General features: G+C 49.6%; 1 protein-coding gene across 3 annotated transcripts in view; it reads right to left on the bottom strand.

Moving 5' to 3' along the window:
- Adck1 (aarF domain containing kinase 1) overlaps nt 1-27000 on the bottom strand; it is a 96968-nt gene that overhangs the window by 34898 nt on the left and 35070 nt on the right. For all 3 annotated transcript variants that reach the window (XM_052185317.1, XM_052185318.1, XM_052185319.1), the window contains exon 4: nt 26311-26514. In XM_052185317.1, coding sequence (XP_052041277.1) covers nt 26311-26514 — 204 coding nt within the window. The remainder of the gene's footprint in view (nt 1-26310; nt 26515-27000) is intronic.

The following is a 27000-nucleotide window of genomic DNA, read 5'->3' on the forward strand; positions in this document are numbered from 1 at the left end:
GCTCAGCCTGGTCAGCCAGAAGCCTCAGCAGCCCTAACCACCCCAATTGGATCAAAAATAAGAAACTGCATTAGACATGTGGCCCAACTAGTCTATCCAGAACCAACTTTTATATATCTGTTTAAGAATGCTTCCTATTGAACCTGAGAAGAAAAACACAACTCGGGGCATGCTAAAGGTCACAGAAAAGAAACAAAGAGAGCAGAGCCAAGAAGGGGGACAAATCCTAGTTAGCTGTAACCCCTTGATCGAGCCATCCCTGACTACCTAGCCTTTTGTTTGCTTGTTTGCTTGCATAAGTCAATTTGAGCAAAGGTTTCTGATGGAGACACAGGGGCTCTGACTGACACAATATATTCTCAGATACCCATGAAATAAACTGAGGGAGGCCCGGGCTAGGGTCTCTTAGACACTCAGCGACTGTGGGTTTTGGCCCCTCTCTCCCCCTGACTGGGACAAGGACTCAGGAACAGTATGAGGCAGGGATTCTGCTACTACCTGGTGAGACCCACACAGACCCGTGTAGAAACCAGGAGTGCCTGGACGACCACCAGGGAGCCCATTTCTCAAGGAGGAGCTGTGGGCCTTGCCCAATCTGCCTGTGGCCTCATTCCCCAACCCCAGCCTTTGCCAGGCCCAGGGAACATCACCTCCTTATCTGAGAAGGACAACCAGTTCCAAACCTGTGTCATTGTGGGGACACTGCAGAGTCACTGCTACCAAGAGTGACATGGCACCTCTAAGGCTGTGAGAACAGCTGCCAAGAGCACCCCACTGGGAAGTGGAGGAGGAAAGGGCTGAGGCCAGCAGATCCTAATCTCCCGGATGAGAGGAAGCCAGGCTTGCCATTTCACCCAGGGACAGGAAGGGTCCCCCACACAACCTCCTGCCCTCGTCAGAAGATGGAGAAACCCCCTAGATACCACCTAACTCCAGTGGCGAACTCAGCACTGAGCCATCCTGGCAGTAAGGGGTTAATCAAATTCTCAGTTTGACCAGAAGAAGCAACAGAGCAGAAAGGGCACAAGGCAAACCCCTGACCCAACCCATGCCAAGCATCCCTGAACCCCAAGTACCCAGCATCCCTGCAGCCATCTTTCCTTCTCTAAGTAGAAGTAACTCCCACACCTTCCCATGCTCACGCTACCACATGCGTGCATGCTAACACATACGTGCATGCATACGCACATACACTCACATACACAATAACTGATCGCTAGTGGATGCTCCTAGCTGGCTTATTTTAAAAAAAGGTAATTAAAGATCAGTGCTGCAGCTTGTAATTAAATATGAATAAAGTATCTCTAAATGGAACCTTAATTCAAAGTGTTCAGTGAAAGTACTTTATGCAGATAGATAGTAAGGAAAAATAGACCCTGTCCCGAAAGCAGAATTATACCCCCCAAGCAGCTGAAACAAAAGCCACCCCTCCCTTCCAGTTGCCAAGGGCCTGCCTCCTTCCCTGGCCCTCTCGGCAGAAAGCCATTAGCAGAAATAAACTGCAGCATTCTCAGCAATTACATTCAAGCAGGGCCCTAGGCTGCCTCCAGTCCCTCACTGAAACTTGTCTCCTTCTACCGCCAGCCTCCCTGTTCCTTTTCCTGCCCCCCTCCCCAGGGTCTGGCGGCAAAATCAATTAAGTAAAACAGCTGAATTTTAAAATGGTTGGTTGTGTGCTTTTTAATTACCATCGGTCTGAGATTCAAATATATTGATATGATCATCTAGAAAAGAAAAAATTCTCAGGGAGCAAGCTGTTCCAGCTCTGTGGAGAGAGAAACTCAGAGTGAGAGAGAGACACGGACTGACAGACAGAACAGGAATGTATGGAAAGGGGATGGTCTCTTATAAGGAAAGACATTGGCAGGCAAGAAGAACAGGATCCTCTCTGGGGCTTCGGTTGTCGCATAGGGGGAGGAAGGGACCCCAGTACCAGAAGGGGGCACTGTGCCTACACAGGCATATGGAGATTTCCAGGAAGTCAGGCCTGTGGGTTCCCAGAAGTAAGGCCACTGGGCATCTTTTCCAAAAATGCCACATGGGGTGGCTAAGCACCAGCCAGGAGCCTCATTTGACTGAAAATAAAATGACAAGAGTCAGGTCGCCTTGAAGAAACTAGGTAGTTCTGCTTCAGTTTCTTAGCCAGCCATACCACTGTCTGAAGGGCTGCTCAGTCTGAGGCCCCAAACGGCCATTGACTCAAGGTCACAGGTTAGGGCAGGTGAGGATGGACTTTCTCATAAGGCCCAACATCAAATATCCCATCCCACGGTCCCCATACTCATACAATGTCATCATCATAGGTTTATTGCATCTCCCAGACCCTGGGCAGCCTGGCTTCGGGTGAAGCTAGGAGTCTATCTCAAGCAGGCATAGATGCCAAGGCCAGGCAGCTCTCTAGTGCCTGACACAGACCAGTGCAGCAAGGTTCTTGGTGAGAGGGGAAGGCAGGTTACCATGGCATCAGCAACCAAGAACATCTGGCTCTCTCCTGTGGAGCTGGCCCACCCCATATCTGGCGGGGCTCCAGCCACCATCCATCCAAGCCTGATGGGCCAAGTCTCAGTCTATGCTAATGGGGTAGCTAGCAGGAGCTCAGCCTAAGGCAGCGAGGACAGCTCCAGCAACCAGGACTCTGCAAAAGGCCTTGAACCAAACAAATACCGCTGCCACCTTTCATCAGCTCTACCTTGAGCCCACCCCCCACCTCTGCTTCTCTAAGCCACTCTCCCTTGCCCCTCCCTCTAGAACATGGGGTTTGTAGCTCCCCCACCCCCACCTTCAAGGCCATGCCTTTGCCTTCTAAGATCACCTTTGACAGTGACAGCGAATGAGTGGCTGCAGGGGCGCCCTCACTGCCCTGTAAGTACCCCTCCCCCTCAGGAGTCTATTCCCTTTCCCTTAAGTGTGAACTAGAATTCATGACCCACTCCTAAGTTACAGAAGCACTCCAATAACCAACCAATCAATCAATCTTTGGCTCTCTGTCACTGTCTCACTGGATCTCTCTCTCTCTATCTATCTATCTATCTATCTATCTATCTATCTCTCTCTCTGTGTGTGTGTGTGTGTGTGTGTGTGTACCTCCCTTCTTTCCATCCAGTCCCCAAAGGTCAGTCACAGGTTATTCCTATGGTAAGGAGCCAGGCTTTCTGCACACGGGAACCCCCTAAACACTGACTTTCCAGCACTAGACAGATCCTTAGATGACCACAGCCTCATGAGAACCCCTGAGCATGATTATCAGTGGTAAATGCCAGTTTGACTGGATTAAGTCCCACAGAGGAGCCCAGCAAAGTGTTCTTCTGGTTGTGTCTGTCGGGTGCTTCCAGAGGAGGGTGACCTGGGGGTCAGGAGGGTAAGAGGGCCACCTCTAAGTCGGTACAGTCCATTAGGCTGAAGATCTAGACAGAAAAGAATTTTCCTTCTCCCTTCTAGAGGTGGAACCATGTTCTCCTCAGGCCCTATACTTTAGATTCATGGGGACACCAGGATGCCCTCCAGAAGCCTCCCAAAGGCCCCACCCCTGGGTTACTAGGCCTTTGGCTGGAGATGGAAAACATCCAATGCTTGTCCAGCTCTGAGGTTCTCTAACTTCAGCTGAAGTCTCCATCTTACAGGCATCCTATCAAGGGAGTCGTGATCCTCCATGATCACATGATTCCCTAATGAATCCTCCCTTGCATGTTTACCTCAACTGAAATCTACCCAACGGGTTCTGTCTCTATGGAGAACCTAATAACCTTGATCCAGAGCCAGTCAGTAAGCCACTCCTGAACTCCTGGCCAACAGAAACTTAAAAAAAAAAAAAAAAAAAAAAAAAAAAAAGACTTATTGTTTAAGCCACTGGGCTTGGCAGGGGTGGGTGGATAGTGGATAACCTTTTATACAGTGACAGTCAAATGATATCCAAGTGATATATCCAGCCATACCCATGCCAGACATCACTAATCCATCCAGTATATGTTGCTCCTGTAACCCCATGAGGCCTTACTATCTCTCACAACACAGTGCTCCAGACAGCCACTGCCAATGGAGCAGAGTCAATACACAATACACCATTCCTTCACCCAATGCAGACCTATAACAAGGCAACAAAACGTCAACTTTCTGGCCCTGAAGAGACCTCAGAAGAAAGACAATCACCTCTTTGAAGAACACATCTGTGCTTTAGTGTTTTCTACAGCAGATAACACATCTGCATTCACTATGTCTCCTAATCCTGAAGGCTACACCTGGTGAGCTAAGGCAAGAAGATCTCCAGTATGGCCCCACGGAGCCTGGGTGACCAAGAAGACATAGCATCCCTCTCTCTCCCTTTCCACTTCTGCATTCAAGGTAAGACATCCCCACCTTCAGCTTCCCACTCACAGTCACTACCATTTCTAAGGAAATCCCGACAGCAAGAACAGCCTGAGCAACAGGGCCTTCAGAGAACACGTGGCATGCTATCTCTGGGTTCTAAGGATGACCTTGTCAGTTCTGCAGAACGCTTAGCTACTGCCATCACTGAACTGGAAGGAAATGAGGGACCAGCAGCAGAATCTTAGGTTATAGCCATAGAGGGTATAGAATGCCCCCCCCCAGGCTGCCAACAGGTGCAGGAAGAGCAGAGAGGACATGCCTGCACAATGGTTCCAGCCACGGGACACAGTGGTATCATGTAGAACATGGACAGAGATGCTCAACTCCATCCTGCCCAGTCATGTTCTAAGGCACTTTCTTCATCTCCCCAGAGCTGGCCTCCTAACCAGCTCACCCAGTTAGACTCCCGTCTCCTCTGATCTCTCCTCCGCCACAATCACGACCAGACGGTGCCACTTCTCTCTGTGTAAATCACCTCACCAGGAGCCTATGGTGGATCCCGAGCAGACCCACCAGCGCTGCGCATCTCTGCTTCTCTTTCCAGCCTCCTGCCTGTGTCCCAACCACAAGACTGTCTTAGACCCGCATGATACCTCCCTGGCCCCTATAGGTCTCCACATATGACATCCCCTCCACCCGAAAGGTGTATATCCCTCATATACCCCTCACTGCCACCTCTTCAGACAGACCTCCAGGGTGTATCTCGGCGCTCCCGTGGCCTCCCTGAGAACAGTGGCCATGGATGCACATCCCCCTCCTCCTTCCTCCCCTCAGTCTTCCTCATCCCCAGCACCCCATCCCAAGTGCCTGACTGAGGACTGTGCTCAGTCCGTTATGCACTTTCTAGTGAGTGTGTAAAGCTGAGATTAGGTTCCCTGTACTCATCGTGGAAATGGGATTTAGGTCCTTCTCCCTGACGAAGTTGCTCAAAGACCTCCCCAAAGTGACCACAGCACCTTCTAGGTAGCCATGGGAGCCTCCTTGGCACTGAGTATCTTGTGAACTATGGCTGGAGGGACTCTAGGGAGTTTTCATATTAATATAGATTAATAAAAAGCAGATAAATACCCAGTGTGGCTGGCCAGCCCGGGAAGCCATCCCATTAGAGCTGTCATTCATTAGTGGTGGGGGAGGGGCAGTCCAATCAGATCTCTTCAGCTTAAGCAAACCTTCTGTATATTGTAGGCTGCAGGCACTGACATTTGATAAATTATTCTTCATAATCCACCATTGCCTGTCATAAATCTAATCCTTCAACTTCCTCCATCGTGATAACTCCTACAGCCTTTTGGGGGGGGGGAGTATTCTCCTGCCTATGACAGAGGTCTCTGAGACAAGAGATTAGAGATCCTAGATAGAGAAGATTATGAGATCGAGCCCCCTTCCCCACCCCAGCCAGGGCACAGCCTGAGCAGGTGTCCCCTGGGTGATCAGAGCATAGGAATGAGCCACTCTTGAAGCTGCAGTCACCAAGACAGGAGAAGTGCTCTCACTCCACTGGAGTGAGATACACAGGACCAGAAGTCTGGAACTTTCCGCCTTCCAATGCCAGCTGGCACACAGAAGGCCTTTCCACCTCCTTGATTCTGAACCTAGGTATGGCCAAGGGAACATCAGGAGAACTTTAGCTTCTCAGGAACGGGATGTTCAAATCAACCACAGGCAACGAGTTTTATTTGCATAATGTCTGGTGTCCTCAAAGCACTTTTACCTAACTATCCACGTTTCCTGGAGGTTAGAGGAGCTATTGTCAACCCCATTTTACAGAGGACAACACATTCACCAGAAGTCATTACTCTTTTACATATACAACAAGAATTTCCTAAGAGACTACCAAGTGTAGGTCACTGTGGTTGTCACTGGGGACTTAAGGGGAAGTAAGTACAGCATGAGTCCAGTCAGCATCTTCTGGAGTCACTAGCAGAATGTAAGGGAAGTGTGAGCAGATAGGAAATTCACAGTTTGTTGCAAATGAGGAGAGCAATGGCTGGTCCTCCTGAGCACGGAGAAGGAAGAGGGACAGAGAGAGGGTGCACAGTGAACAGAACATGGGCATGGGTGGAGAGGGTCTCTGACAAAACCGCCAAGGTAAGACCTGACAACTGAGGAGTCAGCTAGGTTGCTAACAGAGAGAAAGAAGCTAAGCAAGGGCCTAGACCGAGCCAAGGATCTGATACGAGTCACTCCCAATACAGAGTCCAGAGCACCTTGGGCTGCCTGGCCCCTCGCCACAGAGAAGGGCCCTCTTCCATAGCCGTCGCCACAAGAGAGCAAGCCCAGGGCTCTGTGCAGCTCATGAGCTCTGAAACCTAGCAGGCTCAGCTTCGCCAAGCCCACAGGCCTTCTCCAATCCCCTTCAGACATCCAGGCTCAAACTGAGAGACAGGGTACAATATGAAGAGGTAGAGTGTTTGCTTCCCTCAGTGCTCGTTTGCTGTTGGGACAGGCTTCCTGAGCTTTGGGCAGTGGCAGCACACCTAAGCTATGTTGCTATACCTCAAAGCCCAGAGCAAGCGAGTCTAGAACATGCGTGCAGCAAAAAGTTTTCTGGACTCACTTCTCCATGTGAAGAAGATGCAGTGCCAAGGAATTTAAAAGGAAGGGAAACTCACCTACCAAAGCTGCAAGGCAAGAGAACTTGCTCCAGCTACGGGCGGGAAGGCAACCCATGGGCACTGTGTTTTCTCAAGCAAAAGGACGGCAGGTTGGATCCCCAGCACCTAGGGAAAAAGCTGGGCAACCGCATATGCCCGTAACCCTGGTGCTGTAGTCCGTCAGCCAGCCATCCTAAGCAAATCAGCTGTTCAGTGAGAGAGCCTGTCTCAAAAAACAACAACAACAAAAAAAAAAAAAAAAAAACCCAGGTGGGAACCCACTGTGGTGGTGCACACCTCTGATCCCAGCACTCAGGAGGCAGAAGCAAGTGTCTCTACCCTGGTCTATAGAGTTCCAGGCCAGCCACAGCTACACAGAGAAACTATGTCTTTAAAAAACAAAAAGGTGCCGGGCAGTGGTAGCGCATGCCTTTAAACCCAGTGCTTGGGAGGCAGAGGCAGGCGGATTTCTGAGTTCAAGGCCAGCCTGGTTTGGTCTACAGAGTGAGATCCAGGACAGCCAGGGCTATACAGAGAAACCCTGTCTCGAAAAAACAAAAAACAAAAACAAAAAAACAAAACAAAACAAAAAAACAAAAAAAGTGGAGAGCAATAGATGAAGACACCTAATGTCGACCTTTGGCCTCCACATGCATGTCTATATGTACACACACATACACACCACACACAGAAGAGCACACACATACACACATGCATGCAAAACAGCTGTAGGGTGGGTGATCTCCCTGCCAACCCGCTACTGGCACGCCCACTCATACATCTGCACAGCTCCCCTCGTGCCAGACAGAGTTGAGCCACTGTGGCAAAGAGCATATGACCTATGAGAGTCAAAATACAGGCTTTCTGGACTTAGGGCAGGCAGAAAAAAAAATGGTCTATGTTCCCATCACAGAAGCTGTAATGTGATCTTACATGGCAGAAGAGACTGTGTAAGTCTGAGCTCCTGAAGCATCCAAGCCCCAATGTCACAACTGCTCAGTAGGAAAAGGTGCATGCTAAGCCTGGTATAATTGAAATTTCCAGGTCCCACATGTTGAAAGGAGAGAAACTTCCATAAATTGTCCTCTGACCTCCACACATGTACGCACATGCACATGCATGAGAATTTAACCTAGTAGCAGAGGGTTTACCCAGCATACATGAGGCCCTAGATTTAATACCTAGCACTGAAGCAAAAAGGAAATAAATGAAAAAGGGGGGAGGGGTGCATAAGGATCAGGGACAAAGAGAAGAACAGAGCTGAGAGGCTGAGATAGGGATTTGACGGTGCTACTCTTTCACTAGAAGAGGCCATAAACCAAGACACTCAGCCAGCTTCTAAAGGCTACAAAAGGCCAAGAAAGAAGAGAATGTGCCTTGGCCAACATCTTAATTTTAAGATTCCTCCCCTGTAAAACAGAAACACAATAAGCAGGTGTTGACTGAGACCACTAAACATGCGGACTTGTTTGTCACAGCAGCAGCAAGAGTCTTAAGCAGGCCATTTGCGATGTCCTCTGACCCTGGCGCACCATACGAGCAACCTTAAGGTATAAAGACGTCTTAGCCTTTGGTCCCATTTCCCCAGGGTAAATGTGTGCCAGAAAGCTGGGGACAGTCCCAAGGCAATGTGGGACAAACAAGAATCTCATAATAGGGATCCTGGAAAGGATGCCAGAGCTTTCTTGACTCCCGCACCAGGTGATGACGGACGGGGAGGACCAGCCCACTTCCATGCTTCTGCTTCCAGTTGTTTCTTCAGCTGGCTTTTCCAGGCCCTGGGCCAAGGCCACGCCCACAGCACTTCAGCAGCACCTGTCCCATCAGGAGGCCTGCTTCTGTGCAGTTCAGGTAACCAGCCCTCACCAACCTCTGGCCCTAAGGGAAGTTACACAGCTCCCAAAAGTCTTCTGTCACATGACTGTAGCCTGACAGGCAGGATCTCCAGCTGTTGCAATGAACCTCTCCTTCTACACACCTGACTACAGAGAAACACCCCCAAGCACGTGGCACCAGCCACCAGCATGCTAAAGTGTTATTTCAACTTAAATATCTAGACTCAAGACACCACGGTCTGTTCAGCCTTAGTGCCTGCACAGGTCATGCATACAGATGCACAGGCGTACGTTTGCACATAGCCCTGCATAGTCCAGAGGAGAACCTTGGGTGTCATTGCTCAGGCATCGTCCAACTTTTCTGAGACAGAGTCTGTCACTGGCCTGACACTCACCAAGTAGACTACACAGGCTGGCCAGGGAGCTCCTGTGTTATGCCGGTCTCTGCCTCCGTGGTGCTGGGATAACAAGTGCACTACACCTCACTATTTCCCCGATTCTGGGGTTGAACTCAGATCCTCATACTTGCAAGGCAAGCACTGCACTCTCCTCCGACCCCTCCCTCTTCAGCATCACTCCTACCTGAGCCCAAGGCCACTCTGACCCTCACTACTGGTTTCTATTCTACAGATGGGAAACTATTGCAAATCCCAATAATATAGAAGACCTACTCCTCCTCAGGTGTCCAGCTGACACTGTCTTATATAGTCCTTTCAGCACTGAAGTCAGTACTGGGGTTCCCACCGTCCATGTCTGAACCCTGAAGGTGGATCCTGGCACTTCCCTCTCCTGCGCACCCACCCCACCCCCCAGTTAATTCAGTCTCCAAATATGCCTACCCATCCGCTCCTACTCCCCGGCCATGGTCTTACCCATAGCACCTCTTGCCTGGATGACCATGAGAGACACTTAACTGGTCCTCCAGATAGTTCCGTCACCAGCTACTACACAACAGACCATGCTGTGCTCTTCACGGGGCTGATGAATGGCTGCCAAGCTCAGATCCCCTTAACACACCCAGCTCCCTTCTCCAGCAGTCCACTGAGTGCAGTCACCAACTCCTCCTTGTCCCTGACCAGATTCTTTATGCCTTGAGGCCTCTGACATTTACACCTTCTCTCCCTTAACTACCCTAGGACCACAACTTCCAAACCACTTCCTCTGACAGGCCAGCCTGTAACCCTGAACTCATTATCCAGAACACTGTGTGCTTCTCCTTGCGACACCTATGCAAGGTCCATAGCAGGAAACCTACACACAACAACATATATATGCACACAGTCAATGAGCATGTATACGCAGGCCGAGAACTCTACCTAGATTCAATCTATATTTCATTCCCCATAACCAAAAAATGATCCTCCCTCATGGAAGCTTGTCAATTGTACAACACGGGGCCATAAAACAAAAGTTCTATGGCCAGTGGCGAAGTCAGGAGGTGCATAAAGCCGGCAATGGAAGGCCCTCATGGAGATGACAAACCCCAGTGAGCCAGCCTTGGACGCTTGAGCTACACAGACTTAGAGACACCATCCTCCCTACTCTCAAGATTCACACACCTTCCTGGGGAGACCCCTCCAAGGTGTCACCCTGTCCTGCCTCAGTTGTCAGCCAGCTCAGGCCACCACCTGTGGACAGGTGCTCAAAAGCCTTCCTGCTCAGTCTCCTCTCTCCACTTTGCACTGGCCCCTCCCGAGAGCTCTAGATCACCCTCTCCACATGCTCCTGTGAATCCAGAAGCCCTGAAAGCACAGCTCTCTTTCATTCTAAGCCAGCCTTACACTGCGGCATGTCGTGTTCTCTGAAGTACCAGCTCTCAGAGACGTCAGGATAGCTGTGAAGTCAAAAGGAGTAGTCAACCCCAGCGGTTCATGAAGTGCCCTACGCTGGCTCCCACTCATGCACATGACCACGCAAGCATGCGCAGTCGCTGGAGGAAATGAGTGAAAGGAGACCCACACTGTCAAAGCAGGTAACTTCAGGAAGCCACATTGCAGTTTTTGGTCTTGAGTCCTAAATTACAAAGGAGAGTGTTAAAAGACTTGATGACCTTTTGAATTCCATGGCACTGTAACCCTTTCCTTCCAATTTACAATTTCCAGACTATGCCCAAGGTCCATAGCAGGAAACCTACACACAACAACATATATATGCACACAGTCAATGAGCATATATGCACAGGCCTAGAACTCTACCTAGATTCAATCTATACCTCTGGTTAAAGATGTGTGCACACAGGCACATAAGCTGACACATGAATGTATGCACCTATGCAAATACACATGCACTCCAAAGTCTGGCTCTCCATCTAGAGTCAGGCCACCTCCTTGGCCAGAGACGCACTCACACAAACACACACACATATGCAATGCACATGTACACATATAAATATCTGCATGTGTGTACATTTACACATACACACACCTATACACATATGCACATGGTGCCTACATTCGAGTATGCATGTAAATATACATGCACAAATGCATGTGCACACATATACATGTGCACACATATATGTATATGTATGAATGTACACACACATGCATTTATATACACAGGCCCCACACATTTTCTTCCCAAGAGATATGGGCCCAAGGAGGCATTCTCCCTGAAGCTGGGCCTCCCTAGCTTATATGCCCACAGAGGCCCACACTAGGCCATGGACTGGTTCCTAAAGCTCTATGAATGAAGCACAGAATGAAGCCCACCTGGCTGATTCATAATCAGCATAAAAAATTGATTAGCCCTTTCCAGATTAAACATTATTGTTTCAGTGGTGAACATAAATCAGCCAGACGTGCAGAGCCCAAGGGCAGCATCAAGTAGACAGCCAGTAGGGAGAAACAATGATGGGGGGGGAGGCTCTTCAAAAAGAGATAACGCCCCTCCCCTACAACCACAGCTTGCAAGCACGGGACAGCCACTTCTCCAGAGGAGCACACAGGAGCCTGACCACCTGTCCTTGTACTTCCTGAGGCCTCTACTTAGCCATCAGCTGACTGGTTCTTGAGGTAATCAATCACGCAAGGGCAGCCTGGCATTACATTACAGGCAAGATGGCCGAACCAGGTGAGATCAGAGCAAGGAGAAGAGCATCAGGGGCAGCCTGGGTGCTGGCTCAGGCCAGCCTCACCGGCTCCTCAGCGTGGCCTTGCAGCAGGCCCATCCCCTCTTAGGGGCAGTCAACCAAGCCTTTCTATCCATCCTGGCTCACTCGCTGCTGTGGGATCCTTGGTCGTCCGATGTCTCTACATTGAATGTACTTTCCACACCTAGGAAGGCTGGGGTAAGGCGCCCCATACGCATACCTTGCTGAGCTGCTCTGGGACTAATGAAGCCACATGCTTGAAAATACCCAGGGTCCATTTCAGACAGAAGAAGCACTTAATAAATAGCAACAGTAGCAGCAGCAGGGCTCCCTCCTCCTGCTGCCCACTTCCTTCTTAGAATCGCAGGAAAGCATTATCCTACCAGGGCAGGGACCTTTGTCAAAAGCACAGAACTCCTTATGGGAAGCCAAAGGATGTTGGAGTTTAAGAACCAAGATTCTCCTCAGACTCATGACTCGACCTCTCTGAACTGATGGATCCCCCCTCACAGGGCAGCCAAGAGAATTAAACCACAAGGCACCAGCCCCACGGCTCCCTGGATCCGCCCCTTCCCACGGTCCCTTTCACAAGAGCATCTTCACTATAGTCTTGGGAACTAGCAGCTCCCAGGGCAGCCATGTGTAAGGAGGTTAGGAAGTTAGAGCATTAGAATCTGTGTCTGGGGCTGGAGAGATGGCTCAGTGGTTAAGAGCACTAACTGCTCTTTTAGAGGTTCTGAGTTCAATTCCCAGCAACCACATGGTGGCTCACAACCATCTGTAATGGGATCCGTTGCCCTCTGCTGGTGTGTCTGAATATAGCAACAGTGTACTCGTATACATAAAATAAAATAAATCTTGAAAACACCCAAAACTCTGTCTGCCCTTGCCCTGGGTGTGTGGCACCATCTCCCAGTCACTCCACAGGACGAAGTCTCCTCTGCCCACAACGGCAGCTGGTTTAAGAGAATAGAGTCATAAGAATTTGCTTCTCTTCCCTTAGCACATGACCACTGTCCACAGCGCAACCCATGAGAGTTTCCACCAAACTTGTCCTGGAGTCCCCTTCCAGGAGCGCCCACTAAGATGAGCACCCACCATGCCGCGAGCACTCGGTCCGTGCTGGCAGCTATGTTCACTGGAAGAGCCTAAGCCCCACCTCCAGCCATCTCTTCTTAAACCATCACCATCAACAAGGCCATTTGTGGCTCATGAGGAGACAAGAAGACATCAGGGACAATCGCCAGCAATGGCCTCGCCCCAGCAGCCTGCAGGACCATCCCCCTTCTAGTGATAGAGGGAGGGTGGCTGCAGGCTCTGTTCTGAGAGGAGACGGGGATGCTGCAGCCCTTCTGACAGTTCTGGGGGCTCAGGGACAGCTGTCAGAATGACCACACCATCTGTCCTCTACCAGCTGGTGACACTCACACTCTGAGATCTAGGGTTGGCAGGAGGAAGGAAGACCAACCTTGCCCCACTCTACTGCGCAGGTCCTTTCTCTCAGTCTCTCCATGTTGGCTCAGCCATCGTCAGATCAGTCCCAGGCTGCACACATCCATGCCTTGTTGACAACTCATACTCACCCTCTCTTCTCTCTCTGCTTCTTCCTTCTTCCTCCCCCTTCCCTCTTTCCTGCCCAGCCCCCTCTCTCTCTGATTTAGTTTTTAACTTATGGCTACTAACATCTCAGGTCTTTGTTTTTTAGCCAAGAGGTATGAATGTATATCGCTTTGACAGGCTCTAGAATGACTTAGGACACAAACCTGGTTGTGTCTGATTGAGTGTTTGGACTGAGTTAATTGAGGTAAGAAGGTTCACCCTAACTGGACAGCACCTCTTCAAGGGATGAGGTCTTGAGCAGAATAACAAGGAGAAAACAAGTTGAGCACGGACATTTGTCTCACTCCGGTTCTTAACTGCAGGTGCAAGGTGGTCGGCTGCCTCACACGCCTGTGGCTTCCTCCATGGTTAGCTACACCCATAAGCTGCAAGCCTTAAACTGCTCCTGTCAGGTACTCTGTCAGAGCTACAAAAAGGTAACGAATACAGAGAAGAACACTGTTGAACCCTGTATGACACCCGGCTAGGCCAAGTTGAGTCCTGATCAGTAATGCTACAAAATGAAACAATGGGGAGGGGGGGTTCTTCTTTCCTGGGGCAAAGCTGAGAAGACAAGGCCGGGGGCAGCTGGTCCTGGAGCAAACTGTAAGACTTGCAGAGGGGAGGTGAGAGGTGAGAGGAGAGAGGAGAGTTCTGGAAGACTGTGCCATCACCCACCTCTGCCCCTCTCCAGACCCTTGCATTGCAATTAGTTAAGCTAGCCGAGGTCATACTACAGCAAGGCGGACCAGCAGTCTAGTGACGAGTATCCTTATAAAAAGGCCAAGTGACAGCGTTAGAGGTTCAGGCTATGCAAGTGCAAACCAACACCAGGGATTGGCCGCAGCAGATTGGGCAGGAGCTGGATGAGAAAGGCTGCTCCTCCCCAAATCCTGCAACTGGGCAGAGGTGGCTTGGGCCCAGACCAACCTCTAGCCTCTGGAACCAGGAGAGAGTGGGCCTAACTTTTCAAGGCCCCTGCCTGAGCAGTCAGTTACTGAAGCTCTTACAAAACAACAGAGATGCCTCTTCTCAGACCAGGCCATGCAGTGAGAGGAGAAGGCCCGTGATCATCCAGCACAGGACAGATGCCGGTCCCTAAACACAGGATTCTGTGACCTCAAGGGATGGGTTATGGAAATATTTTTTCTTCAAAGTCCACAAGAGAGCACAAGGTATCAAGGGAGGAGTGGAGGCTTCTTAGTTCTTGGGGTCCAGCCTTACTGCTCAAGACCAGCCTCCCATGAGGCACTAAACTTTTACCCTAGGCCATTACAGTCCAGGAGGAAGAACCACAAGACAAGAGTAGGGACATATGGGGTCAACTGTCCTTTCTACCACCTGGATATCCCACTCCAGGCAAGTTTCCTCACTTAGGATATGCAGAGTTGAACCAGAAGGTTTCTAAACCCTTGTGATGGTTTGAAAGAAAATGGCATCCATAGGCTCATAGGGAGTGGCACTATGAGGTGTGCCCTTGTTGGAGTCAGTGTGTCACTGGGGGTGGGCTTTGAGGTTTCAGAAGCTCAAGCCAGGTCTAGTGGCTCACTGTCTCCTCCTTTTGGATGAAGAACTCTCAGCTCCCTCTCCAGTACCATGTCTGCCTGCATGCCACCATGCCTCCTGCTATGATGATAATGAACCAAACCTCTGAACTGTAAGCCAGCCCCTGATTAAATGTTTTCCTTTATAAGAGTTGGTCATGTTGTCTCTTCATAACGATAGAAACCCAAACTAACACAACCTTTATGACCTATCAGTCAAGGTTCTGATGTGTTGCTTCTGCCTAGCACACTGGCTTACGGACAAGCAGGATGAAAGAAAAGAGCTGTTTGTCACAGCCCAGGAAGACCCAGGAACCAGGATCCTCCTGCACATGATCTGAGGGCTAGATCCATCAGAAGCACAGCTGACAGTTCCTGGCATCTACTCTACAGCAAGCCCTGTGCTCCAGATGGTTATGTCCTTTTATTTAATTGACAAGTACTAATTGTGCATAGTTATGAGGGTGCAGAGATGACATTTTGATACACACAAACAACAGGTAATGCTCAAATCACAACAGTCAGTGTATCTGTCACCCGGAACAGTCATCGCTTCTCTAGGGTGAGAACATTTTAAATCTTCTCTTCTATTCTGAAATACACGGTATGGTACTGGGAATAGTAGTCACTCTCCCAGGGAACACTGCGGCTTTTCTGCCTATGAAACTGTAACTCCACACCCTCTGGCCACTCTCTCCATATCCTACCCTTCTCAAGCCCTGGTGACTGCTTGTAGGTGATGAACTTCTTAAGCTTCCACATATGAAAGAAAGCACGCCAGCATTTGCCCTTCAGTGTCTGGCTCATTTCACCCAACACAGTGATCTCAAAATGATATATTGTTGCAAATAAAGTTTCATTCTTTTTTTCTTACTACATAATCTTTTCTCATGCCTACATACAACATTCTTTTGGGCATTAGATAAGAACTCCCATGTTTTAGCTACCATGAATACTGTATGACAATACAGATGTCTCTTTGCAAGATGAATACTTTAGAGATGGACCCAATACTACCGACTACTGAATCATAAGGTAGTCTGATCCAAACTTCCTGATGAACCTCTGCACGGTTTACACAGTAGATCAGAAGGTGCAAGAGAGGCAGGGAGAGGTGGTGCACACCAATAATCAATCCCAGAATCTGGGAGAACAAGGAAGTCTAGTCTACATAGCTCATTCCAGGCAAACCAGGGCTACCCAGCCCTGAGAGCCTATCTCAAAAGGAAAAAGAAAAAAAAAAGTATGTAAAATTCTCAGTTCCCTTTATTTTTGTCTTTTTGCTAAGAGCCATGTAGTAAGTTCTGGTTTCTTTAAAAACTCAGTTATTTATGTGAATATGTTTTTGTTTTAATCTCAGGTGTGGGATAAGAGGCTGCTTCACAGCAGGTGATTATGATTTGCCTGGTGCACTAGCAGGGGCATGATTTTCTCTAGCTATAGATAGTTTCATTCTGGGAACTCTGGAGAGGGTACAAATGGGAGAGCCCCGAAGACCTATGGAGGCTGCTCCCTCCCCCTGCTACTCCTGGTGGTTGTTGCTGTGGTTTGACAAGAAGAAGTTGAAGATATCCTGACAATGAAGATTGGACTGTCCCCAAAGACCCCATCATCCCTAATCATCAGGAAGTAGCCTAAGTGGTCTATGTCCCCTTCCTGATAACCTTCTTCCTCTCTTACATAGTGTGGGAGGTTGGAAGGGATTAGGATGGAATGAGGGTTGGGAGGTAGAGGTAGAACAAACAAATATGCCAACAGAGCATATTAATTGGTGTGAGATATCTCATTTTCAAGAGGCTGGCTGTGAAGAGGTTGAAAGGGTTGAGACAGTTTCTGCTGTATATCCCAGGCTACTCTTGAACTCACTGTGTGTCTCAGGCTAGACTCCAACTTGCAGGACTCCTCTTGTCTCAGCCTTCTGCCGAGCTTACAGGTGTGCACCTCCACTCTCAGTGCACGTGACCTGATTAACAATACTGAGTGTTTTCTTCAAATACTTATTAGCCACATATATGTCTTCTTTTTAGAACATCTACCTGTTTCTTGTCGTTTTTTTGTCTTGTTGTTTTGAGACAGTGTCTCACTGGTTGGCCTAGAACTCACTCTGTAGACCAGGATGGCCTGAAATTCATAAAGATCCTCCTGCCTCTGCCTCCCTAGTGCTGGGACTGAGGGAATATGCCATCATACTTAACTTTTGTAAATCATAGTGTTCTATTGAAGTGTGTGTGGGAATTTTTTGTTCTGTTTCTGATAAACCATGGATAATAATCCTTTGCTGAAGAGACAGCTTGCAGATATTTCCTCCCACTCTGCAGGTGGTCTCTTCAATCTGCTGACTATTTTCTATGTAGATGCTTCCTCATTCTGTTAAGTTCTGCTCCTGTCTGTGCTACTGAGGGCTTACCTAAGACATCGCTGCCCAGGCAGAGACATTTCAATATGGCTTATATCTTCCAGTCCTTACCACAGCCTGTATTAATACAGGCTCTTTGATCACTCCTGACTACAGACAAGGAAACCAAGGCTAGAAAGATGATACCCAGGATAGCACAGAGCACCTGGAACTCAAGCAAAACTCCAATTCCAAGTCAGTCAGAATCTCCGCTCACCCAACACTCCTCTGCTAGGTGGTTCTGTATGCAAGCCCAGGGTGGCGCCCCAAGGGAACCCTGAGACCATAAACCAGCACAGAGAAGACCAGATGACCAGGCAAAGCACAGGACTTGGATCCAAGTCATGTGCTTCACAAGAAGATCCATCCAACCTCCATGGGGAGCCAGTGGAGGCTTCAAGAAAACAGAAGCGACCCAATTCTAGAATTCCATTGAAGAACATTTATTAAAACCTACTGTATACCAAGTCTAAGTTGGGCACCATAAAAGACTCAGTACTGGAAAGTGATAAACTACAAGTCCTAAAAAGGCCACTGATCCTGACTGGGGACCGAGGAAGCCACAGTGGGAAGCTTCATAGGAAAGCTGTACATCAGGACCCCACGTGGAATAGGGCTGATGTGCTAAAAGGCTAGACATGGTTAGACATGGCGGTTCCAACACGGGGTGGGGGGAGTAGGGGAGGGGAATGAGAACAGAATGAAACAGGACAGATGCAGGAGACAGCTCAGCAGTTAAGATCACTCACTACTCTTATAGAGGATCCAGATCCAGTTCCCAAAACCCATACGGTGGCTCTCAAGCATCTGTATCCCAATTCCAGGGGCTCTGACTCCTGCCTCTGACCGCTGAGGGCCCAGGCATGCACATGGTGCATCTGCACGCAGGTAGGTAAAAGACTCATGCACGTAGAATAAGTACAATGAAGACAGAGGGGCCCCAGAGCAGCCCGGGCAGAACAGGCTGCAAGGCTGAGAGGTTCCAGCACTCGGAGACAAAGGAGGTGGATCTCTATGAGTTCAAGGCCAGCCTAGTCTACAGGGTGAAACCCTAAATACCAAGAGCCACATAGTGAGACCCTGTCTCAAGAAAAAATGAGAGGGGGAAAAAAAGTTACAATCATCAGAGGGAAGGTTCCCAGAGCCAAGACTGAGCAGTGGGGGAGAGGGCAACAGGCTGAGCCTGGGCAGAGCTAGAAAATGGTCAGAGTAAAGATGCAGCTGACAGAGAGAGGAGCAGATTAAGGAGGACAGGGCTAGGGTTGGGGACATCAAAAAAGGATCATCCAGGCTGTGTGGACACCACCTCGCCTGCCTCTCCTCCAGTGACTAATGGCAGGCCATCCATTGTGGTTGACATTAATGCTCCCCACCATCCGTCTCCTACTCATTAAATTACCATTTTATGGCCAAAATCTTTCTCTCTCATAATTGATAAAAATCTCCTTTTGATGTTTGGCATTATTGGGGGAAAATGTTTTTTACTCTTCATTATGTTTTTAATATAAATGTATTTTTCTTTTATTGAGATCTGCTGGGAAGGCAGGATGAGGACAAGCTGGGGGGAGGGGGCTCTCCCTCCCCACTCCCCCACCTCCTCATACCAGCTGAGCTGAGCGGCTACCAGATCCTTCTGTTCCATTCCCAGAACACTCACTTGGTGGCCTTCTTAGAGACAATCTGGGAGACAAGACAGGTGCCAGGACAAACAAAGGTGGCATTCAGGCCAGAGAAGCAGGTCAAAGGTCAGCTGAGCCTAACAAGGAGATCCTGTAGGTGACTGCAGGCCAGTGTGGTGGGCTGGCCTCAGCAGGCCAGGCCAGGGAAAACACCCACTGGGAACCAGGACCAAGAGCCCGAGGGAGCAAGGACCCCACCTCACCCCTAAGGAGGGGGCTAACACAATACTTGCACAGGAGGAGCTCAATAAATACCGTGCATAACCGGAGGACGGGCAGTTGGAGAGCAATGTTCTTTTTTATTAGATATTTTCTTTTTTTTTTTTTTCATTTCAAATGTTATCCCCTTTCCTTGTTTCCCATCTGAAAACCCCCTATCCCATCCCGCCTCCTCCTGCTCACTAACCCACCCACTCCTGCTTCCCTGACCCGGCATTCCCCTACCCTGGGGCAATGAGCCTTCATGGGTCCAAGGGCTTCTCGCTTCATTGATATCCACCAGGCCATCCTCTGCTACATATGTGGCTGGGGCCATGGGTCCCTCCATGTGTACTCTTTGGTTGGTGGTTAAGTCCCTGGGAGCTCCGAAGAGTACTGGTTGTTGGTTCATACTGTTGTTCCTCCCATGGGGCTGTAAACCCCTTCAGCTCCCTGGGTCCTTTCTAGCCCCTCCCTTGGGGACCCTGGAGCACAGAGGTCTAACAGTCCACCTGAGCTCACCCCCAGAGTCTACAGAAAAAGGAAGCCCAAGGCCACAAAACTAGTAAACCAACAGGGAGTTTGGCTTCTGCCCCTCAGTTCAATACAAACATCAAGTGTCGAGTTAATTTCCCCTCAAGGGCCACAGGGAGAACTGAGGTGGTTTATCTGTGCTCCATCCTGATTGGGTCACTGCGCCCAGATATTAGACTGAATGCTAATGGGTGGATTTTCCCCCTTTTTCCTTTTGCCTGGTGCTGAGGTCAGAGCCAGAGCCTTGAGAAAGGTAGGCAAGCACTCTTCCACTGAGCTACCCAGGAAATCCAAAACCCAGCCCTTGGGTTTTAAGACATTGCCTCACCATGTAGACCAGGGTAGCCTCTAACTCTCAATCCTCCTGTCTCCACCCCCACAGTATTGGGACTACAGACATTTACATCCAATGTATTAGTAAAAGAGATTGCCCTCCATGTGTGAGTGGGCCTCGTGTGCTCAGATGCTACCCTGAAGCAGGAGGGAAATCTGCCAGCGATGCCCTCACGTCTGAACCTGAGCCACAGTGTTGGTTCTTGCTAGGCTTCTGGCACGGCCGCTCTGCCAGTTCTGGACCTGTCGGCTTCGACAATCACATAATCCAGATTTTAAAAATTCTATCTGTCGCCTGCCGGTGGTGGTAGCGCACGCCTATAATCCCAGCACTCTGGGAGGCAGAGGCAGGTAGATTTCTGAGTTCAAGGCCAGTCTGGTCTACAGAGTGAGTTCCAGGACAGCCAGGGCTACACAGAAAAACCCTGTCTCAAAAAAAAAAAAAAAAATTTAAAAAAAATTTAAAAAAATAAAAAAAATCTATCTTTCTACATATTTATATACATGCATACATCCAGAGATACATACAATCACACCTCATTAGTTCAGTTTCTCTGGATAACCCAGACTGACACGGAAATGAGACTGTCCCCAGCCCTGGCAGAGGTAACAGCCTAGAGGAAAGGGGACACTTTGTCCTGTTTCTCACCAATATTTCCCTGAGCCAGCAACAGTTCTGTGCTCCCTGCCCGGGCTATCCCTTCTACCTTTCCTTCCTTCCTGTCTTTGTGCTGGCTGGTCTTTGCACCCCAGAGCATTGTCTTTCTGGCCAGGACCACCATGTTGAACAAGCAGCTGACATCTTTGGGGCAGGAGTTTCCTATCTTTTCTAAACTTTTGATTCAACCCAGAACAAAACATGACCAACCATCCTCCACATGCACCTGTGAGCTCATACAGAAATGGGTGTGTGTACTTGGTACATAACAGCACCCCCACATCTCTTCTGAATCTCCACAGAAACTCCAGCCTTGTGTCCCACAAAGAATACTAAATCCCTACAGCATATAGCACTCATGAAAACACATTGCATGCATCCCTAGAAACTATTAACAACATAAAGCCAATTCTATATCCCTACACCCCTGGTAGGGGAGTTCAATGGCAAAAAAAAATTACATAAACATGTGTCAGAGGTCACAACCCACACAAGGGCTTCCCTTCACGAAGGTTAGAGTTTCCAGACTAAACTGTAGCCAGTGACCTCATTCTCTTTAACGTCTCCTAAAATTTCAGAGGTGAAACTCTTGCCTGGCATGACTGTATTCCGTGGCAATAAGGAGCCTCTGCCCATGGCTTGTCGTCTGCTCGCTCTGTTTCCTTTTCCTTCATTTTGGTCTCACTCACATATCCCAGGCTGGCCTCCAGTTCATGATCCCTGGCCTCTCGAGAGCTATGATTATGGATGTCCACACTGTGTCTACATGCTTGGACCATTTGTTGAAATATGTTACATCCTGACTCGCTTGTGTCCATGGAGGGACATGCCTGTGAAGGTGTGTGTCTGCAATTATAGATGGCAGTGCCAGGGTAGCTGGCAATCCTGATGATCACTTCCTGAGTACCACTGCCCCTGAACTCTGTTCACTTTACTTGCCACATCTGCTGGACACGATGGTGCATGCCTTTAATCCCAGCACTCAGGAAGGAGAGGAAGGCAGATCTCTGTAAGTTCAAGGCCAGCCTGGCCTACAGAGCAAGTTCCAGGACAGCAAGGGCTATGTAGAGAAATCCTGTCTTGAGAAATAAACAAATCAAAAGGTGAGCACATCTCTGCATCACTGAGACAATCCACTCGGGCTCTCATGCTTCCATTCTCCAGTGTCTCTGTGTCAGCCTCTTCAGCTCCCTTGCCCTGTCTCCTCTCCAGTCCACCCACCTCCTTCAGACTCACATCTGAAAAGACAACTGCATGCCTTTCAGAACTTGGCCTCAGCTCCTAAACACTACAGTCTAGTCAACAAAGCTCAGCCACCCCCCAGCTTCTGCCTCTCCTGCCACTACACCTCTGCTGAACCCACGTCAGCCCCAGGGTGCCCTTCCTCCTACGGCAACTACTCTAATCCCGCTCATCTTTGAAGAACCTGGGGCACATGCCACACGCTTCAGAAAGTCTCCATTTGCTTGAATGAGATCTCTTTCTCTCCTGCAAACCCCTCAGACTCTCCTGTGGCCAGGCACTACCTTGATCAACCTATCTCACACCACCATAGGGTCTCGAATGAGGTCAAGCTGTAACTGGCCACATCAGGGTCTAAAACCTGCTCCTGTTCCCACATATTCCAGTTGTTTCTACAAGCAAGAAGAAGAAGGAAGAGGAAGGAACAGGTGCTGAGCCTCCAAGTCACAGGTTGTTAGAACTGGAGGATGGGCTCACGTTCTTCAGAGGACTCGTGCATGAGACCAAAGACTGAGAGCGGTGGGGTGGGGGCAGAAGGCTTGCTTCATAACCAGGAAGCTAAGAGAGACAGGAAGAGGCTAATAAATCCCTTCAAGGGCACCTGTGATGGCCAATCTTAGCAATCAATGTAATGGTTATCAGAAATGTCACAGAAATTAACCTGCTCCGAGTGTCTATAAAGAATTCTCTGCATTGGGTTAATTGAGGTAAGAAGACACACCTTCAAAGCATGTGGCAGGCTAGGATCCCATACTGAATAAAAGGAGACAGAGCTAATCAGTGGTGTTCATTGTCCTCTGCTTCCGGTGACAGGTGCATTGTGACAGCCTCGGACACACTGCCACACTTCACCCTCAGGACGAGAGGCAAATAAACCCCTCCTTCCTTAAGTGCCTCTTACCGCATATTTACCACAGCAATAAGAAGAGTAACTATTACAGTTCTCAGCGGCCTAACACCTCCCAGTGGGCCCCTGCTACTACAGGTAGATGCCATGACTCCAAAGTCCAAGCCTTTTAAAACAAAGACCTTTAGAGGACAATTACTCAAACGTCAGCAACAGTCAACTGCCTCATGACTCAGGCCTGTACCTGCCCCATTCATGGCGAATATCCGTCCTGTCTCCTTGGACCACGCCCAAGAATAAACAGAGCCTGAATCTCACCCTTCAGGACACCTCTTGTGAGGAAAGGGCCAGGGCTCCAACTCTTATCCCTGACTTGTAAACTTAGGTGCCATCTGCTGGCCATAGGTGGTACTGCATTTGGGCCCTAGCAATAGGAAAACAGCTGAGATCCTCAACTCAGTCCAGAACAAGGTCACTTCTGAGACAGCAGAAAATGTCTCGGTCTCTTTTGGGCCCAGATCTTGGGTCTCCTCCGATTATTTTCTGCTGCCCTTCACTTAGCCAAGTGGCCCCTGGGACTCTTCTGAGCCAGTCCCTACGCAAAGATGAAGACCTTCAGTGACCTTTTTCTCTATATTGTGGTACCACCGAATGTCCAGGAGCAGGAACTCACCTGGAGCCAAGTGTAATCATGAGGCAAAGAGTCCAGGAATGATGGTGTCTCTGTCTTATAGCCCATTCCTATAATGGGGACACCCTCTCAGGCCAGCCCCAGCAACCGGGAACAGGAAAAGGTTTGAATACAGAATGGCCTCTCAGGGACTCTGTAGATGCTAAAGAAACATACTAACTAAGCCACCAGGACCAAGCAGCCTGGTAAGCTGCAGCTCCTGCCTACCCCTGCCTGGGGCCTGGGAAGCAGGCACAGGGACACAGTCTTTGAACTTGGGATGACCTTAAAACCTAGCCAAGGACAAGAGAGCTAAGAAAATGGTGACTGTTCAATATTCAGCTTCTTCTGGTTACATCCTGGAGACCAGGGATGGAGCCCGCTGCTGCAGGAGGCAGGAACTCCCACAGTTCATCAACACTGTCCTTAAAGAGAGAGTTCTTCTCAAGCAGTTCACGGGAGGGGCTGGGGGAGGAGGGTATGCAGAGTGAGTGACTTCCTCCGCCCTCACACCCCCACACTCCCCTACCCTGCCTCCCACACAGCCCCGCCCCTCCCCTCCACCCACAGATGACAAAGTGTGTCTCCAGAGAACAAGCGCACTTTCCTGGGGTAGGGTGGGGAGGAGACTCTGACTGGGTACCTTTGGAGCCTGTGGTAAGAACCAGAAGGGAGGGACAGCCCATGGGGACTAGAACCTAGACCAAAGCATCACTGTCTCAGGAGGGACAGTGGCCACACAGCCACCAGGCTTAAGCCTGCTCAGCTGGAGGAGGCTGGAGAAGACACCACGAATCTGCAGGAGACATCTCCCAATCCCGAACACACTGCAGCCAGCTGGGGGCCACCGTGACTGAGGACACTCTGACTTCTCACCTCCTTCTGCCCTGGCCTGATCTAGAAGGAGCCACTGACCTGCTCTTGCCCCATAATCTCCCCCACCACCACCAAAATCCACCCCTGCTGAGTTACCACATGCCAGCAGTCATGTGCTCAGCACTATTATTACAGTGACTTGTTTCATTTTAGCTTGGGAAGGGGGTGGGGGTGATTCTCACACTGCTGGAGGCCAGAGGCCAACATAACAGTCTCAGCCAGAAGCAAAGGCCTGCATTCTAGCACCAGGACCAGCTCCGGTCCTGCTGCCCAGGGCTGCTCTGTCCAAGCCCTGATCCTCCCAGCCTCCAGCCTTCTCCCTGACTCCAGCCCTAGGCAATCTGCCTTTCACTCCTGGATGAAATGGTCCTCAGAGCAAGGCAGTTGGAGGCATCAGTGCCTGATCGCCCCACCCCCACAGTCACGAGCCTCTCTGTAGGCCAAGCCATTGCTAATACGCAAGATCTCTTCAGCTGGGTGCTGGATGCTTACTACCAGCTCCACAGTCAAAAAGAAAACAAACAAACAAACAAAAAAACTAACCTAAGAAAGGTCATTTGTCCCTTCAGCAAACACTGGCTCCTAGGTTACACCTTATATTCTTTCGAGTGCTTCCCATCCAGAGGAAATGGACTGCCAGGGTCTTCATCCCTAAAGGTTTGCTGATTGGCAATAGAATGGCCTGATGCCAATCAAGCTACAATGCAACACTTGGAGGGGGCCGAGTTGTGTAGGACTGATTCAGACGGTCTAGGGAGGTCTAGGACTTTCCAGGACAGCGGCAGTGTATACGGGAACAGACCCTAGCTCTCTGACAGGCATCTGCTAGATGGATGGACTGAGGGATAAGTAGCCTAGAGTCACTTGGCAGACAGTGACCACAGTAAAAGGCATTCCATGCAGAACAGGCACCAAGACCACACAGGCGCTGAGGGCTAGGGGTGCACGGTGAGAACGGATGGGCAGAGCACGGGACGCCAGCCTCCGTTGGCTCTCTTTCTACTCTATAGTCTTCGTGCCATGTAAGGTGGACACCGTGGTCTTCCTCATTTTACAGAAAAAGGTGAGGTGACGAGAGCACATAACTTGTGTTAGGTCCAAGACTGTGCCTCCAGAGCCACCAGGCCCCCTCCCATGCTGGAGCAGTCCTGAACCAGGTGGGTGGTGGGGACCAGGTGGAGCGTGCAGGTGTGCATCCAAGACTTACGCTGTCCTGGAACTCACTATGTAGACTAGGCTGGCCTCGAACTCACAAAGATCCACCTGCTTCCATTTCCTAAGAGCTGGGATTAAAGGCCTTGACATCATGCCCAGCAGGAGTCACCAGAAACAACCATCAAAAGAAGAGAGCACCTTGCACCGTGGGTGGCAGTTGAGAGTAAACTTCCCATCCCTGGGAGATCAAACAGTCTGTGTAAGTGTCTACCAGAACCTTTCAGATGCCATCCTAGCGCAGCATACTGCCCTCTATCCCTCAGCCACAAAATGGAGTCAGTAATAGTTCTCACCTCACACTTACTGTGAGGACCAACTGTGACAGTGGAGCACACAATAGTTAACAGCATGTAGTAAACCCCCAGGGGCTGACAGACAGAATTAGATTGAAGTGGCTGAATCCTCTTAGGTTACCAGCCAACACTGTTGAATACAGACATGTCATATTTCAGCTAGTATTTTTTAGTAATAGTCTGAAGCTCCTTCTAGCTTCTGGTTCAGCACTGAGTGTTGCTGAGACATTTGATTGTGCATCAGTGATGGACCCTAGGCCCAGGCAGCAACAACTCTGCTGGAGCCTTCTATAAAGGCTCATTTTCAATCTGGTCCCTCCCTGCTCCACAGTAACAAGGTACCTCCTTGCCCAGGTCTTCTCGGATGACCTGCCGGACCTCTTGCATGCTGCTCTGTGGGGCCTGACTGTGCAGCACCTTCAGCGTGCTGGTGTACTCTTCCGGCAGCAGGTAGTCCAGCGCCCCCAGGTGCTGGCCCACCTTGATGAAGGTGCCCCGGTTGGCACAGCAGAGCTCACAGAGACGCCTGGCAGAGCGGAGATGGACCTGCAGGAGACAGGCAAGCCAGAGGAGTGAGTACGACGTGTTCCCTAGGCTGCATACCATTCTCCTGCTCTCTGCTCAAACACCTTGGGTTGCTCCCCAGTGCCCAGGGCAGCAGGTACACATCACACACACACACACACACACACATGCATACACAAATACACACAATACACACACATGTATATACACATACACCACACATATACACACATGTTCACACATATAACATACATATGCACATACCACACACTCACACACACATATACACATGTACACATACACACATACACCACACACATATACACATGTACAAATACACAGAACATATACACATGTGCATACACAAATATACACACATGTACATATACATGAACCACACATATACACACGCACATACACACATATCACACACATACACACACCACACACACACATACACATGTCACACATACACACACAAATGTACACATTTATCACATACATACA

This window comes from Apodemus sylvaticus, chromosome 6 (assembly GCF_947179515.1).
Source record: "Apodemus sylvaticus chromosome 6, mApoSyl1.1, whole genome shotgun sequence".
Taxonomy (NCBI): Eukaryota; Metazoa; Chordata; class Mammalia; order Rodentia; family Muridae; genus Apodemus; species Apodemus sylvaticus.